Below are 18,824 nucleotides of genomic sequence, written 5' to 3'. Positions count from 1 at the left end.
AAACAGTGTGGTCTTCTGATCCCCCAGTTCAACACCATGTGGATCATGCTGTTTAAATCATCAGGTAGGGCTTGAAGCAGAACCTGTAGATCCAGTGTGCTGTTAGATAATCCCTGCAAATAATTTCAGTAGTCGTGCTGACCTTCATTGATAAAATGGATTTTAGACAAAGAATATATCCTGATTTTGGTTGACACGTGTCTCTTTTTTAGCTATTATTTAATCTAAACCACTTCAGTGGTTATATTTTGGAAGAGTCTTTTGCCTCCGAGCCAGGACATCTCTTTTGTCTCCCCACAGCAAGAAATTGTTACTTTTTCTAGTAAAAGCAATAGGCTGTCAAGAGGGGAAGGTAGTGTGTTTACTTGGCTTTTAGAAGTGCATTTTATTTTGCTGAGCATTTAATAGTATCGAGACCTTTCTCTTAAAATATATTCTTGTGAGAGGGAGTGTTGGTTAAAGCAGTCATTGTGGGAAAAGTACCGTCAGCAGCATGCTTGTCATTTTGTTAGAAGCTGGAATGAAAATTTTTTTTGTACACAAGTCAGGGATTTTGCCACAGTTTCCATTATTGAAGTATGAAATAGTCAGGAACAGCAATACAGCACATTAGTGATATCTTTCAGATATTCTTTTCATAAGCTAGTGGGTTTTTTTATTTTCCTGAAAAAGAATTATTTAGAAGTTGGGATATAAAATAAATCTACTTTGTTGAGGCTGACTCTCAAATAATAGTTTTTAAAACAGATTGATGCTGCCTTGGTCGATCCTCTGGGGTTAGATTTGGCAGGTATAGTATAGACCTGCTACATCGAACTCAAAGGGTGTCCCCATTGGTGCCAGTACTCCTCCTCTTCCTAAGCAGTAAGGTAAGCCAACTGAAGCAAACCTCCTGTTGTGTGGACAGGGATTTAAGGTGTGTCAACTCCAGCTATGTAATTTACATAGCTGAAGTTACATCTTAATTTGACCTTCCCAGGTTGTATAGACCAGGCCTTAGAAAGGTGGCATAGGCATAAAAATTATTTTCATATTGCTATGCAGGGATTTGTTTATTGCATGAATCAAGATAAGTGTATGATGAAAAACAATGATTGCAGATATGTCTTTATGGAAGCCTTGACGTGTCCAACATGCTGTGGTAGGTAATAAGGATGTTGATTATTGTGTAAGTGACTATTCGAATAGTGGATGCATTTTTGATTCATTGATAGAGTGGCGCTGCTGCTTTGAAACACTGTGGTGGCGTTTCAAAGTGGCAGCGCCGCACAGCTGATTCCAGGCTCCACTTGGTGCTGCCCCTTTGAAACACACACAGAGCCCTGGATAAGCTGTGTGGTGCTGCCCCTTTGAAATGCCACGGCCGTTTCAAAGTGGCAGCTCTGCATGGAGCCTGGGTGTCCCCCGCCCCTCCCCTTGTTGCCTCAGAAAATGGGGAGCGGGGAAGCGACTAGTCGAGTATCCTGCTTATATGCTTATCAATAGTTGACTAGTCCTTAACATCACTTGTAGGTAACCCAGGAAAACACTGAATAAGTTTTGAATTGAAACCTAAAGGAAATTATGGAATCATAGGGTTGGAAGAGACCTCAGAAGGTTGAGTCCAACTCCTGCTCAAAGCAGTACCAACCCCAACTAAATCATCCCAGCCAGAGCTTTGTCAAGCCAAGACTTAAAAACCCTCTAGGGACGGAGATTTCATCTTGTAACCTGTTCCAGTGCTTCACCACCCTCCGTGTAAAGTAGTTTTTCTTAATATCCAACCAAGACATCTCCCACTGCAATTTGAGGCCATTGCTCCTCATTCTGTCATCTGTCGCTACTTACAACAGCCTCTCTCCTCCCTCTTTGGAACCCTCCTTAAGGTAGTCAAAGGAAATATGATAAGCTTTCTGATTTCTTCCTTTTGTTTAGTATAAATAACCTGCAAATGGAGTTGAACAACATTTTTTTGTTGCGAAAACAACTGGAGGAAGATGTTTTAGCTAATCAGAATCTACGGAAGGTGCTGGAGGATCAAATTAAGGACACACAAAATAAAGAAGGTTTGTGTATACATGGTAACATGGCCTTATGCTTTATCTTTTGAACACAAGAGCATTGTTTTTATTATACCTAGTTTGTTACTGCATAGAAGGTGAGAGTAGCTTAAAGGTGTAAAAAGATCTTTTGTCTGTTTTCTTACACTGATCGCTTTGGGAATTTATAACTGAGCATTCAGGATATAGGGACAGCTTTTATCTTCCCCTGCAGCCAATGTTAGTAATTCAGTGGCAGTTCTGCTGCAGTGATCATTTGAAGTTGCCTGCAATTCCATATCTACTGTTTTTTGCAGAACTCATGAATTCCTGGCTTTATGAAATTTCATGGTCATGGGATCACTTCCTGGTGGTGGAATCTAATTCTTTCAACATATTTGATAAACAGCCTCTATTTAGAGAAATGGATTTTCTCTAAAACAGGACCTGCATTTTCAGAAGCAGAAAAAAATAACCAGTTCCTTGAAGCATAAAAGAGCTTTTTAATATAGTAGAACCTTCTAGTTATGAACATGAGAGTTACAAACTTACCAGGCAGCTACAGAAATAAAAATTAAATGTATTTCCTACTGTAATCACTAGACTACATCCATCCTACGTAGGGTTTGTTCACTGTGTACTGTTTAGAAATGTCCATTCAGTCTGTTGAACCAAATAAATTCAGTAACTTTATTTAACCTGGCTTTTATCATTGGGAATTTAGTTTATTTTCATGCATTTCTGGCTAAAAGAGAATAATTATTCAAACCTTATTTTTCCTCCCTGAAAATTATTTCTAAATGTAGTACTAAATATGCAAATTGTAATTCAAAATTAGATTCACAATGCATGCTGATAACCATGGAAAATACAGCATGTCTACATGTCAGAGGCGCAAAGGGGAAAGTTCTTTCAGTTGAACAGAAAGCTTAACGTGAGGGATGAAATGTTTAACTCTCTAGTTCCTACAGTTTTAGTAGTATGCACTTATTTTAAAATGTCCTTATGCATTTATCTGTTTTTATTCTTATATATAAGACTAATGTACCTGAAATGATGCCATCTCTTGGTTATTTTGACAGATGAAACCTTTTCTTTTTGTGGAGATCAAACATCTTATATGAGTATTTGTCTAGGAGAGCAAGATTATTTAAACCTACAGATTGACCATCTGTCGCTTGAAGAACTTAAAAAAAAGGTTCAGATCTGTTTTATTATTCAGTGTTCTTAATGGCTTAACTCTCCTATATTTATAGTTTTTGTCTCTCTCTCTCACAAAACCATTTTGATTATTTAGGTACAGTTGGGATATTCTGAAAGAATTGAAAATTCTCATCTGTGACAGGCAGTCAGACTAAATGATTTGGTGGTGCCTTCTGACCTTAATCTGTATGGCTCGCTATCAGTGCTTTCAAGCTGTTTCCGGTTTATTTATTTATTGGCTCTGCATCCATGCCTCATGGCTCTCATTGGCTGCTGTTTGCCATTTGCAGAACAAGGGGAGCCTCACTTCTTCTTGCGGCTCCCTATGGCTCTGGAGCCCATAAGTAAACAAACCATAAAGGCTGTTAGCAACTTTCTAAGAGCAGATCCATGACCCACTTTGAGAAACACTGCTGTATAGCAAGTAAAATCTGCAAGCGCAGAACATTTCGCAAATTCCTCCTTACTAGATGATGATCATGATTAAGATTTGCACTTCAATAGCACTTTCCATTCAAGGATCTCAAAGTGCTTTGAGAAATTTGATACATTTGATGTAAGGCTCACAACACCCCTCTAAGGTAGACTTGAATTACTCTCTGCATTCTCAGAAGGGTAGCCATGTAGTCTGTAACTGGAAAAAAAATAAAAAACAATGAATTGTTCTGCAGCTCCTTAGAGACTAACAAAAAATTTAGATAGTATTGTGTGGGCACAACCCATTTCTTCAAATCAATGGAGCAAACCATCCAGAGTTACAAATAAATAGCAGAAAAAGGGGATGGGGAAGGAAAGAAAAGGGGGGAAAAAAACTTGTGAATTAGCCTGTCTGTGTTAAATGAGGCTAATAGTGGGCTGTAAGCCCAATACTTAACTTTTAATGATACCATCTACATTTTTTGTTAGTCTCTACTGCGCTGCAGGACCATTCATTGGTTTTTTTTTAAGATTTATCTGCATTCCGTAGAAGGAGAAATTGAGACACACAGATGTGTGACTTGCCCAAGGTGACTCATCAAAACTGTGATAGGGAACGGTGTAGTAAGATGAGCTCCTGAAACAAAAAGCCCATGTAGCACAGGTCTCATCTGAGGTCTACCCAACAATGGACAACACTTGGCTAATATAAAGCAAAGCTAAGTATGAGCAAGAGGCAGGCCCCTGTTCACAGAACTTGGCATGAAAAGGGCTGGGAGTATAAAACACTAATTGGTAATAGGCCCAGGTGTAGAACAGTAATTAGTACTAGGTACTGACTATAAAACAGTGGTTGGTACTGATCTTAAGTGGAAAGCACATTCCAAAAGGATGGTAACACCAGCTCATTAAAAAGAATTTGGTACCCACACTCCCCACATATATAAACTCAGGTTCAGGAAAGGGTCTAAAATGACAGCATGTTGGGTAGATCTAATCAAACCACAGGGTGATGATGGGTGGCATCTAAGTAGCATCAGAGGGTAATAACCTGACACATCAGGAGTGATGTGTAACTTGTTTGTACTGGTATATAAAGTGGTGTCTAGGGGGGACTGTCTTTATTCAGCCAGGAGGCAATGAGCTGAGTCCAACAGAGAACATATGCGTAGTGGTTCAGTAGAGTCTACTGACAACTATTACTGCGCTTTGCTTTACAATAAACCTGGCTGGGCACCTTCTATCTTTATCTGATTTGTGGACTTTGGGGGCTCTCTCAGAGTCTGCTGGATTGACTAATTGCACAAGTTTTACTCCATTTACAATTATGTAAATATCTATAAAGGAGGAAAGGAAACCGAGTATCAGCACACATCACATAAACAGGCAGCCTTCTAGTTATCATCACTGATGGAGCAGGAGACCTGTCAGGATACCTCAACAGTAAATCCTGACCTACTACATCAGTGATGCTGCTACAGACGGAACCCAGATCTTCTCTTCTCATACACCTAGTATGGGTTCAGTCTAAAGAATGATTTTCAATATAAAATTCCATTACAAATCTCTCTATGTATGAAATCTCATGGCCAATGAAAAGATATGTGGGTATTCATAGATCTACCTTTAAGATTGGTAAATTGAAACCCACAAAGATTAAGTGATTTGTCCAAGATCATACAGAGAGTCAATGGCAGAGTCCAGATTGATTCTCAGACCTGTGCTCAGTCCATTAGACCATGCCTCCTGTACAGGCAGTCCCCGGGTTACATCAATCTGGCTTACGTCAGATCCCTAGTTACAAACGGGGGGAGGGAGGGGACGCACCTACTGTCGCCGCCTCTGGCGGTGTGGGTGGCACTTCCCCCCAGCAGACCAGGGAGACGCGGAGCTAGCGCCCCCCCCCCCCCCCCCCCAGCAGACCAGGGAGACATGGAGCGGATTTTCTCGCCGCGGAGGACGCGGGTCTGCTGGGGGGAGCAAGACACCAGCCAAAAGGGGGCACCCCAAAACGGAAAAATTAATTTCCTAGGGAACAGCAGGAGCAGCAGGCAGTGAGACCCATTGTGTTACAGTCCCCACCTTGGGAGCAACAGCTCTTTCCCTCTTCAGCACTAGAGCTGCAAGTATCTTGTTAGCGTCACGTGAAATTAACAAGTCCCTTCCAGCCTGACAGAGTTGAAGCTGAAAAATTACCCAGTGGTGTGGGTGGGCAAGAATGGGGAGGAGCAGGACAGAAGGGAAGAGGGGATAAGCCCCAACCCCACACCCTGGCTGGAGCGGAGCAGGGTAAGCCCCAAGGGGATGGGTCTGGTTGCAAAGTGGGTGAGTGGACAATGAGGACCCACCTGTGGCTAACCTCCTGTTCCCAACACAGAATTTTTCTTTAAAATTAATCCTGTGGATAAATTCACACACACACTTCACAGGAAGGGATTTCCATTTTTTGCTCAGCAGAATACAACAGCTTTGATTGTATCAATATTTCACTGTGCTCTCCAATGACTATTGATTACACTTAATACCCATTTCACTGAACCATCTGTAGCAAATTCTGTTTGGAATTGAATAAACTTTTTTTAGTTATAAAAAACAAAGATTCTGACTATTAAATGAATAACTGGGATCTTTCAGGTACCCCAAAAGGAAGATTTGAATATAGCATGAAACATTGAAACTTATGATCAATTTTTAATTAAAATATCAACCAAAAAAACCTTCGTATCAAAACAGTATGTGTTTTTCTTAGAATAAGGAAGTTGTATGAGAATCAGGGTCTTTTCCACCTAACTCCAGCTCCCCATCCCTCCCCCAAAATATGTACCAGTTCCGACTTACTTACAAATTCAACTTAAGAACAAACCCACAGTCCCTATCTTGTACGTAACCCGGGGACTGCCTGTATGTACGTGGCTCTAAGTTTGGGCACGAAGGACGCTGATGTACTAAGACCTATAGATAGCTAATGTCTGCTAAAGTGTTTTGGATCCAGTTCTCCACTTCGCTTTGCTACTTTTACATAAATGCAACTCCATTAAGTTATATTGGCACAGAAATTGTAATAAATTGGAAACTCTGACTCCTTGTTTTTTAATGCTTTTAATTATAATGCTCTGTTCCCATAACATAACTTTTACTTGCTTCAAATACCTTTTTTCCAGTTAACCTGCGGGCATGATAGTACTTGAACTTTTTTCTTGCTAGTGAATTTTAAAACCTGAGCTTCATGACTGAAGTTTTTGAAATTAGCATTCCTTGAACACTAGCTTCTAATATATTTGTGCAATGTTACTGGTTTCAAATGCATACAATCCCTTGGGCAGAGATGGAAGCATTAAGCTTTGCTAACATTATAACCCTGAAATTTAATATATAGTATTGCTTTATTTAAAGGTATTTAAATCTCTCTGTTTCTTTATGTATTAGGAAGCATTTTATAGTTTCTGATCATTTGTGTGTATTTAGGTTGGTGAACTCATCTTGATGGTTAGGAACCTGCATTCAATTAACCAAGAGCTAAAGAAAAATCATCTTGGACTCTCCAGATTAGAGATTCAGGAGAAAGAAACTCTGAAAATATTAAACCAGAATGAGGTAGGATCTCTATATATATATTAAAATATCGTGTCCAATTCTCAGTTGTGCTGCACCTTGTACTGACATTTATATCAGTGGAAAGTGCGAATGAACACTGCTAGATCAGACTGGTAATATTTACAATTATGTAAATATCTATAAAGGAGGAAAGGAAACGGAGTATCAGACCCAAAGTGTTTAGTGGTCAGCAATATTTTCAATGATTTTTTTTAAGAAAACAACATATATTTTAAAATATTAATTGGCTCTGTAATCTACTTATACGTTTGTAAGTAGGAGTGATTGATCTTATTTTTTCCAAAAAGTTGCAATGTAACATGTAGGTATACCTCAGTGGCAGCTTTATGCATTCCTCAGCTATCAGAGGACTGTTCTCATTTCAACGTATTAGGGTTTAGCCCATGTCTGCGCCATCTCCAAGGCCTTGTAGATCCCCCTGGCAACAGAACTAGGTAGGGTGGCTTCACTATGCATAGAGGAGAGGAACCTGTGTTTTAGGGACTGGTACAGGACAGAGCAGTGTACAGAGAAGGGGGCAGAGTTGTAGCAGATTTATCAGACAGATGTGCAGGGGAAGAACGATTGTGTCTTCTGTCTTTTGCCTATGGCTGGGGTATATTAGGACTAGAACTGGGCAAAAAAATGTTAGGAAATAGTAAATTCACCAAAAAATTCATTTCTTAAATTGCAAAAAAAGTTTGTGAATCTTGGTCAAACTTAGTAAATACTTCCTGCTGAAAAAAACCCTTGGAAATGTTTCAGCTCATTTTGATTATTTGTTTAAAATCTGAAAATTTTGAAATGTAATTTGAAGCTGACATTTTCTAAATGAAATATCAGGTCAACCAACATAAAAATGTTTTGTGTTTTGTTTCCGTGAGTTAAGAAAATACAAAATCTACTTTTTATTGAAAACTAGAATATTTTATTTATAGGTTCAGCCATCAAACTGAAAAATCAGTTATTTGCTCACTCTAATTAGGACTGTTTTAGCAGTGGTGATGAAGTACCCCATGCATGGCAGCTTCAGTCTGGTGGAAAAGATTCTGGTTATTGGGTCCCTATTATTAGATCCCTGTTATGTGAGAAGATAAAGGGAACAGTGTATGTGACCAGTTCACCTTCATGGCTTCTCATAAATTATTCTTACTTTTAAATGCTCTTGTTAATACCTTTCTTTTGTTTCTTTAATTTCACCTTCCTTGTGCACAGCATGCTGGATAATAATGAGATCAAAAGCAAAAGGAATTGATGAGTGTGACCCGCATGGTCTAGCTTGAATTTCTAAATCTGGTTAAATTCACAGAACAGAAAATAAAATGTTTAAATAATATGAGTCTGTTGTGTTTAGGCATTAAACTCATTTGTGGGTTGTATATTACCTAGGTGGACAGCATCAGATGAGTTTATCATGTGTACTGCAGATTTGTTAAAGACGGTTATTAAATTTGCATTCAATTTCCTTTCTTTGTCATTTAAGTCAGGTCTCTTAGGTTACTTTTAATTTATATGTATTTTAATTATAGATTAGGTACTGCTTTACTCTTGGATTAACATCTATTTAAAAATAGTCAACATACAGATTTATCGAATAACTAGGTTATCACTGAAAGCCTACTGAGTTAATGTACATTCTAAAAACTGGAGTTAGTGCATTATTCATATTTCCAGCAATTTGCTTAGCAGTCCTGTAGAGGGCACTGCCCTCTCACTGATTCTACATTTGATGTCAATGGCAGCACAGCTCTACTCTGAGAATATCAGTGCCAGTCACTAAAGAATTATATCTATGGACCTACCTTTAGAAGAAATGAGAGAAAGAAATTTGTAAAATAATCTGTGTATAAAATGCTAGAGGAGGCCAGGAGGCAAGTAAAATATTCTATTCAAGCTAGTGCCATAGTGACTAAGGTATTATTGGAACCCCAAAGTTAAAGGCTTGGAAAGCCAATGTTTTATTTTAAAGATGTCATATAAATCAGTCAATAAAAGACCTGCTTCATTATTTTGGGCTATGGGCCATAGGTGCATTTTTGCAAATTGAAAATAAATGTGAAAAATACTGCATTCTGCTGGATTTTATGCTGCACTGGAATTTGTTAGCATGCATTGCTAAGACAATGCCACTGTCTGTCGTCCTTATGAAATGTGGCAAGATATACCAACATATAGTCTTCATGGCTGGTCCTTAAAATGTACAGACCATTATTTTCTTTAACAAAACTGGAATTCAAACCAGATAAATCTGCACCTTGGATCCTCAGCAAGCATCTCCCAAAAAACTAACAGCCCTGAGTAGTCTGTTTCTTGGCTCCAAAGTGGTAGTGGTGTAAAGATAGAAGAGCTCTTTTTGCATTGTCCTCTAAACATATGCTTTCTGTGAGAGAAGCAGCTTCACTGATTCCAGCCTTCAGGGCTCTGGGGATCTTTGCAATCCAAGCATATCAGTGGTTCATTTAGAAAAGAGCATTCTCAGTTTTCAGTCTCTCAGGAAATATTTTAAATAGGCATCTTATTCTCAATAGATTTCTTCCTGGTGTTAAGCCACTTATTTTCTTTTAATATTTTGCTGAACATTAGATTGTATTCCTTGGAGCACAGAAAGTTTCTTTTCAATCTCTGAGACTCGAGGCAGCAAGATACTCAAATTGCAGCCAGTTGCTATAATGCTATATTACAGTTTGTTTCATGTAAATATTAATAGTTTAATTGTGAGCAGCATAACTTATAGATTCACATATTGTAAGGAATGGGGATACATCAGAAAATGATGCAGATTAATAAAAGATAGTTGTTCTTTGTTGAAAGCTGCATAGATCAGGTAAATATGAGCACAAATCGATCTAACTAGCTTAAAAAATAAGCTTGTCCCTACCACCTCATTTTGAAAATAAGATCCTGATTATGTATTTGTATGCTATAATTAGGTAATATTTTTTTAATTTTACATAATCTGTGAATAAGATTAGGGATCATTGAAGTCAGTGGCTACAATCAGACAAATTGCAAGCTTTTCCAAAGCACAATTTGTCAGTATATCATGGTCTGGATATGTATCATTGCCCTTCTACTCCAGTTCTGAGATTGCCAAAAATTGGGATTTTGGGGAAAATACCCAATTAATTCATACCTGAGACCCAAACTAGAGACAGAGGGAAATCTACTAATATACTGCACCATTCAGCTCCCAATATTATTTTATTTTTTAAATTAATACTTAAGATTCATGCATAGACAAAAGTAGTAGTTTACGTTTCTAGGAAGTGGAAGGCAAAAGTGCTTTTCTCATTCCCTGTTAGTGCATATATACAAGGTAAATGAATTACAATAAGAAACTCACTTATACACTCCTCACTGCTCTTAGTCTCTTAGGTCTCAGCTACACTAGACCAGGCAGGTTGTCTTAAGGTACACCGTCCAGCTATGCAAGATGTGTAGCTGGATTCGCCTTACCGCCTTAAGCTGAGCCACCACAGTGTCTGCAGTGCGGAAGGTGGCTTCCCTTACTTCTTGCAGAATGAGAATAGGACTCTGGTGGGGGCTGCCCTCAGCATTCAAGTTTGGGGGTCTAGACTTGACCCACTAAATCGAATGCTACAAGATTGACCTGTGGAGGGTCCATCTTCTCCATAGTGCACACATGCCCTTGGAGAAAAAAGATGTGCACTCCACTACACCTGCAAGAGTTCTCTTAATCTGAGACTGGATCTACATGCCTTGAGCCTTGTGTCTTCAGTAACTGGGATTGGGGAAATAGGTTTATCTCTTCACGGCATAACCATTAGCACTGCCTTGCACATACATTGAGACTATAAATTCAACGTGCACAACTTTTAGTTATCTCTTCTTTTCTCCCAATGCATCACTAAAATGCTGTGTGCCCATGCGCTCAATGAACTAGTGCTCCCCTGACTAAGATTAAGAATCTGCCTTTTTGTGTTTATTTTATGTAGGGTAAATTTTCTTTAGTCTAGGTCAAAAAGGAACTGACTGTTAGTCTCACTAGTGTGATATTACTGCCTTTAAGGCATGTACATTACAGCCTTGCTCTGAGATTAAAATCCTTGTCTAATGGAGCTATGAATCCATTCTCTCAATACTACACATTGTCTGTGGATTAGACAGACAATAGTACCTTCAGAAAATGCTACTTACAGGTAATAGATTCTCCTGTGTCTCATTTCCATTTCTTAATGAGCTTCCAGCTCCAAAGTTCCTCTACAAAAATCTCTTAATCAAATTATTGAGAGGTGTTGCTGTATAGTAAGATTACCACAGTATGGGCTAATTCTGCTTAAATGCGCTGAACATTTAGTGTGTCTGTTGCAAAAGCAGCATTCCTGAGGACTTACAATCTGCCCAATATTCTCTTTCTCTCTTTCGTGGCCCCGAAAACTATTCTAGCAAGGAAAATAAATAAACTATATGAGGGCGTGTGCAGTGAAACCATTGCTGAATTTAGTCATGTATGAACAAAAACATGTGGAATGCTACCCTGAGACACTGGTCACAGAATAGTGGAATGACTTCACTGTTACTTAGTTTCAGGGAAGCCAAGTTTTCAAAGGTAAACTCCTTTCCCACTTTCCATTTGCTGTATGAGGGTTTATTGGCAGGGCCTTGACAGAATATGGCTCCTTGATATAATCAGATTAATCATATTTAAGAGAGTATTCTTGTCATTGAAACCTTTTTAGATGCCTCTAGATCAAGGATTAAACTCTGGTGTCAAAGGCAAACTGGCTAGGAAAGCTATCTGTGTTCAAGAAGCAGAATTCTGCCTGCATGACTCTTGTCACTCCTGCTGTTGAATTCTAGCAGGCAAAATGTAAGGGGCTCCTGGCCTTCCTCTCAAGTTGGCTGGTCAGCCCTCTTTGAGGTTCGGAGTACTACTGGGTAAAGTGGGGCTAAAAGCCTTGCCGGGCTCGTGGGCAAGGCTGGAGGTAGCCCTGGCAGGGGTGAGGCCTAAGGTGGAAGGGGTGGGGCTAGAGCAGCCAACTCTCAGCACTGCCTGTACTGCAGACCATCACCCACCCCCTAGCCCTCAGTGCTGTTTGGAGTGTACCACGCTGCATTCCAGCAACTGTTTAAAGGTCTCAGGGTGGCCAGCTGGGAACTCCAAGCTCTTTTGTATCCCAGGCCCTGTAGCAATTGCCCCATTTGCACCCTTCCTTCCTCTCTGCAGGCCTGACTGGGGAACACTAGACCGTGGCTTTCCTCCTGTCTCTCTACTCAGTGAAATGCTAGTAGTTGCATTCTGAGCCCTGGGGAGGATAGGAAATGGAAAAAAAGTCATTTGTAGCACCTTAATTTTCCTTCCTCCTTCCCATGATGCATCAGCGAGGGACAAAGCAGTGTTTAGTCTTCAGTGTAATAGTAAATCTTTTTATTGTTATGCCAGACGGTCTGCTCTGCTTAGCAAGAGCTCCTCCCCCCATGAATGCAGAAAAATACTAGGAAATAAAAATAATCATTAAATGGAAAAATACAACAGGCACAATAGAAATATGGATTGGGGAGGGGAAAAGTGTTTGCAGGAAGGGGCTAAGGTACTATTTTTGTACAGTTCTGAAGGATGTGCAGCAGAGAGGGAATAAATTCAGATTTCACTGTACTATGTATGAATTATTTCTGTTTATTGTGTTTTCCTTTTGATCTTACTGGATACATCTAATCTAATGTTTGTTACTTTGTATTACAGGCATTTTTTATTTTTCTTTTAAGACATGTCACTGACTTATTTATGCATGTTTCATACCACATTATTTTTGTGCAATATTTTCACTTCATTCCATACTTTGTATAGTTTGTTGAAAGAACAGAGGAAAACATGAGACAAGCTGGAGATTTTGACAATAAGAATGCAGAGAGCCGTCAGTGGTCTGAGAGGACCAGTGAGGTAGGTTTGTGTTAATATCACTGTATTGTATTTTTAACATAGAGTTACGTGTTCTGGATGTACAATTACAGATATTTAACTTGCTACATTACAACTGGGTTTCTTTTTGCTGGATGTTTAGAGTATACAAGTCTAGCCTTTACAGTTCCCTGTAAGCAGGGAGAGTCCCCTCCATGTTTTGAACAAAGGATACTAGTGAAAGTAGTTATCTAATGAAAACACCTTTTTTCTTTTTGATTTTTTTCTCAGCTTAATTATAGATCATAAACATTAGCCTAAATATTCTCTTCAAGTTTGTCTGTTCCTAGGTATTTCCCTTCAGGATTTCCTCTCCTAGTCCCTACTTCCCTTTGATCCAGAAAGATACTCAGCATTTCTTAAGGTGTGTCTACACTGCAGGGCTTTACTCGAAATAAACTATGCAAATTGAGCTATGTCAATTGCGTATCTTATTTTGAAATAGCTTATTTTGAAATAGGGAGTGTCTGCACAGCATTTATTTTGAAATAGAGCACTCTTCCTCTGACTTCCCCTATTCCACATACAATGAAGATTACAGGAGTCGGAGTAAAAAGTTCTCCAGCTTGACAGTATATTGTCACTATTTTGAAATAACTGCCTGTTGTGTAGATGCGGACTAAGTTTTTTCAGAATAGTGGTAGTTATTTCGAAATAGTGTTGCAGTGTATACATACTTTAGAGGGCCCAATTCCAAGCCTGTTAAAGTGGGAATCTCTTTTTTAGTGTAATCAGGCCCAAAGTGTGTCTGGAATTGATGAGTCACCTGTTATGATGATTGAGCAAAAAATTACTGTGCATCTTTGTACAGGTTTCAAACATCTGATATCAGGATGTCTCAACAGAAAGTTTGCATTCCTACTCAGGTTCATAGATCTGCTATCCTTTTCTTCTAGGATTCAACAGAGATCTAGTAAATTATGAAAAACACATAATTAAGATAAATACTATGTTTCTCGTTCAATTCAAAATGATCATTTTTAAATGTTAGCATGTAATGTGCCTTAAAATTTATAATTTCTGCTTATCTAGGCATGTTCTCAGCTGCCTTTGGATCATCATCCTGATTTTGATATGCAGGTAAATGATACAATATAAATAACCTGTCGTATGGAGAAACTTGTAATAAGTATGTACTTAAATCACTCATTGTTAATGGTGCTAAATTCAACAGGTGCTAAAGTGTTTTGAAATAAATGGATAGACTCCCACTGATGAAAATGAAAGCTGCCCCATGCTCCATGTGTGCGTCCTGAGGGCGATCTGTGGAGATGACTAACTTGGCTTCTTGAAATAGTGTTTGCAGATCTTAATTATAAGCGTTCATGTGCTATGCGTTGTAAGCTATGGAACAAGTTAAAATGCTAAAAAGTTTCTTGAGTGAGCATCAGAATGTTCCAAACTATAGTTATGAAATGGCCTTCATAAGTGGCATCTTCTGAGTAATTACCGAACCAGCTCTGATCCTTAGTCATTCCCTTTTTTTCAGTTTTCTTCAATTAGCTTGCCTTTGTGGATTCATCCTGGCCCTCTGTATTTTCCACTTCACAATCTTACAAAGCACTTAGATTTCATCAAGGTAGAGAGGTATTGAAGGAAGTTGATCAGGGAAGTCTTTTATAATTGCAGTTTGTAGTGTTTGGAATAGGGATGTAAAATCCCGTTTAATTAGTTAATCAGTTAAACATTAAATCAAACTGGCAACTGATTAAATGGGATGGGCTGGAGTGGCTCAATCCTGCCATGGTCTGGGGCTGCTCCAGCCAAGTTGGAGGGCCAGTGCCTGCAGTGCACCAGGGCAGAGCCCATCACAGGCAAGGGCTGCTTCAGCCAGGCTGAAGCAGCTCTCTTCCCGCAGTGGGCAGGGAGCTGCTCCAAACCCCACCAATTAATTGTAAGTTAACCATAACTGTAATGGGCAAAGCTTACTGGTTAACCATTTAACATCCCTAGTTTGGAATGCTGATTGTTAAACCCCCTAATGCTTTCTGTTGCTTTTGGTAGTTCTGTGGCGTCTGGTAGTTTGTATAGAGAATTTTAGGGGCAGCTAACCCAATTTTACACACACTTGAACGGTAAACACTTCAGACCACATTTTGCCTTTGGACAGTCATACCAAGTGGGCCTGCTCACAAGCATTTGAGGGCAAAATTTGATAATTAAAGACATGTGATTCAAATGTGAACTAATCATGGAATGAATTACAACCTGTGGACCACATACAAGCAGTTTCATTAGCCAGGTAAGCATACATAGATGAACACCATTAGGAAAAATGACTTACAGTAGAGTCCCTATCATCCGACCTAAACGGGACTGACACATGGTTGGATTACCAGATATGTCGGATGATACGGACTCTACTGTACAGAGCAACGGAACAGCTGCTGCCGCTCCTGCCAGGATACTTCCAGGCAGGAGCGGCAGCAGCTTCTCCTAGAGAGCAAGGGAACAGCTGATGCCACTCCTGCCGGGGATGTCTCTCTAGGAGAAGCTGCTGCCACTGCTGCCGGAGCCACTTTGTTCCCGGCAGGAGCGGCAGCAGCTGCTCCTAGAGAGCGACGGGGCAGCAAGCGGGGCCATTCTCCCAGCCCACGCTGTATCCGACCCTGCAGCTCCTGGGGACAAAGAGCTGCAGGGTCTGATAAAGTGGAGTGTCGGATTACCGGGTGTCGGTTAATCCAGACTCCACTGTACTACTAAACAATTGATCTCTATTAATTAACCATATCAAATTGATGTTCATTAGTTCCTCTATTGATAAATGGTAAATTGAATGTCTTTGACTGTTTTATAATGTAGATTAAGACTCTAAAAAATTACAAATCATGATTATGAATAGATTGCAGTCCTGAACATAATAGAATGGCATGCCTGCCTAATAAGAAAACATTTGCAATTTTCTCCCCTAACAGATAGCTCCTTCAGACTATTCAGATGGTTTTTGCAAAGGCAGACATTATAGGAATCCAAATAAGCCTCAGCTTGAACATGATATTGCTGGCAAACACTTTGGCAGAATAGAGATGAGTGAACATGAAGCAGAAGAGATCAGCTTGCTCACATCTCTTTTAAATGAAAATGGAACATCTGTACTTGAATCTAGGTAAGCCTGAGGGATAGACACTACTTTTGACAGTATTTCTATTTGAGGAGAGAATAAAGTAATTTTGCTAAAGTGAATTTAGATAATGGCACTGTCTAATTTACCTGAGAGATTGGCAAGGCTCCTTCAGAGCCATTTCAGTCTATCATACAATTAAGTAATTATGAAACATAGTATCAGTAGGAAGACATCCTCATGAAAAATCCATTACAAGAAAAGTTTCTCTGAAGGTATTGCTTCAAGTCTTACTATGGGAACTGATCTTGTTGAGGATGTGGGATTGGTGGCGTTAATGGGCTAAAAAATAATTCTTTGTGCTTTTTTAATCCAAGTATTTCAAAGCACTCTACAGTGATTTAAATGGGAAAAAAAGACCCTAAACCCTGCATTAGTGTAAGAAAATTAAGTATGTGTGAATCTGGGGACAGGAATAATAGTTAAAACTATTTCACAATGTTAATTATGATCTGTGCTACCAGTATCTGTATAGCACCTGTCCTGGAATTGAATTTGTTTGGGCAGGTGCTTATTCCCACACGCAATTCCACTAAAGCCACTGGAGTTTTGTGTGAGTCTATAGGTCTGCCTGCTGAGTTCAGATTGTGGGATCAAGATCTATAATTAAACTTCTTAATTCCCTCTGAGTTTGGTATTTAAAGGCACAGCCTTTTAGAGACTGGATGTATTGAGGGACAGATAGAAGTGACTTGCCCAAGATTATTCAAGAATGGTAGAACAGCAGATACAACCCTGTGGTTCTTATTATCATTCCCCTTCTTTTAAATATGCCACAAGTCAACATTGTCTCCTTCAGTAGCAATTTCTTTAACCCTTGTGACCTTAGGTAGGAAGCTCTGCCCGTAGAGTGTGGAGGAAATAAAATAATGCCTTTAACCACAAGTGCCTTTCCCTGTAGCTGACTGATTGGTGAGCTTGTCGTGCTTGCTTGTGAGAACTCTTGTTTTTACTAAGATCACTGAAAAGGAAGTTTACAGCTCTGTTTCACAGCGGCACATTAGCTTTTTCAACAACACTTTAAATCTCATTTGAAAAGAAATCCCCAGAGCCAGAGTTTTAGAAAAAGGCCTTTAAAATAGTTTTTTCCTCAAGTATATGTAATTTTATGTTAAATAAGAGCAGATGGTGCTCCAATGATTCTCTGGTTGATGTCAGTGTCAGAGCTGTGGTGATCTTAATGAGTCACTCAGTCGCCCTTGTGCAGTTCACTTCAAACAGACTCTCTCAAGTGCGTTCCAGCTTTGAAGTCATTCCAGTGTCATGGTGTTGTGTATAGAACCCTCCATGCTATCATTTTACTGTAGTTGGTCACACAAGAAAATCTACAGACAAAAGACTGCTGGAAATAATTACCTGTTCCTCAGCAGGCACCCCCGAAAATATAAGCAAAAGTATGATGGCAATAATAATGTTCAATTCATTTAAGAATTTCAAAGCACTTCACCAATACAAGTGATTTTAGAAGGTTCACGGCATCCTTGGATTATTATTCCCACTTTACAGATGGAGAAACTGTGGCACAAAGAGGTAAAAATGACTCATTCACAGTGAGTGGCTGAGTTGGAGCTAAGACCATGTCTACATTAAGAATACTTTACAGGACAAAGCACTCCTGTTGCTGTTGGACTATACTAGCAAAGTTGTGCTTTGTATTGTTATAGTAATGCCAGCCACCATGAGTGAAACAAGCTATATCTATAAAAGCAATAGGCATAACTATGCCAACAGTATGTTGTTGAAAAAGCTATGGACTTCTGCCTGCACAACGATGTCAGTCAGAGATCACGCCTCTTTGTACCCCTGACCAAAATAGCTTTGCCAGTAGAAGTCTATTGTCTAGACTTGACTCCGTTCCTTTGGTTGTAGGATACTGAATTATATCCTCTTCCTTTGCATTGTCTCCTGCTCTTTGGTGACGCTTCCCTTCTTCCACTCCCCCACCCCCGGACACACACACATTTTCCTCCCCAGATTGTAATGACCTTATAATCAGTTGTGTGTGACTTTTTTCAGAGGTCATCAACATCATTCCTTCTGCAGACCAGCAAGAGTTTGTGGAGAGTTCCTCATGCAGTGTTCTCAGTGGGCCCACTTCCAGGATCTCTGATCCATCATGCAGCAAGGCATTAAACTGCCTATAGGCAGATACACAAGCCCAGATTCTGTTTTCTGCATTTGAAATCAGTTCTACAGTTGAGTCTACTCAACTGGTTCTATGTTCTACATTACTATTAAAACCAGCCAATAAATGTAAATGATTTTAATAATCAAGAAAATATTGAGTGGCAGATGAGGCAATATTTCTGTCTTAAAAGATGAATATGTAATATTGTTTTATATCTTAATCTTACTTAAAAGTCGGGGAATGAGCAATTCTATCACAATCATCTGTAGCACTCTTGTGTGCAATCTTTTCTGTCCTACTATAAATTACCATATTGACTACTGATGAGCCTGCGCTGTTGAGTAACTTAATTCTCATTAATGATATTAGATGCTCGAAAAACGACATGAAGAGCATAGTTAGCGTCCTCCATTTCAAATGCCA

General features: G+C 39.3%; 1 protein-coding gene across 6 annotated transcripts in view; it reads left to right on the top strand.

Annotated features, from left to right (window-relative positions):
• Positions 1–18,824, top strand: part of CDK5RAP2 (CDK5 regulatory subunit associated protein 2) — a 170,825-nt gene that overhangs the window by 80,438 nt on the left and 71,563 nt on the right. For all 6 annotated transcript variants that reach the window (XM_006129080.4, XM_075905145.1, XM_075905146.1 and 3 more), the window contains 6 exons: positions 1,915–2,045; positions 3,101–3,216; positions 7,104–7,232; positions 13,042–13,134; positions 14,185–14,232; positions 16,068–16,258. In XM_006129080.4, the coding sequence (XP_006129142.1) occupies positions 1,915–2,045; positions 3,101–3,216; positions 7,104–7,232; positions 13,042–13,134; positions 14,185–14,232; positions 16,068–16,258 (708 nt within the window). The remainder of the gene's footprint in view (positions 1–1,914; positions 2,046–3,100; positions 3,217–7,103; positions 7,233–13,041; positions 13,135–14,184; positions 14,233–16,067; positions 16,259–18,824) is intronic.

Source organism: Pelodiscus sinensis, chromosome 22 (assembly GCF_049634645.1).
Source record: "Pelodiscus sinensis isolate JC-2024 chromosome 22, ASM4963464v1, whole genome shotgun sequence".
In the NCBI taxonomy this organism is placed as follows: Eukaryota; Metazoa; Chordata; order Testudines; family Trionychidae; genus Pelodiscus; species Pelodiscus sinensis.
This window is presented reverse-complemented; position numbering and strand designations above follow the sequence as displayed.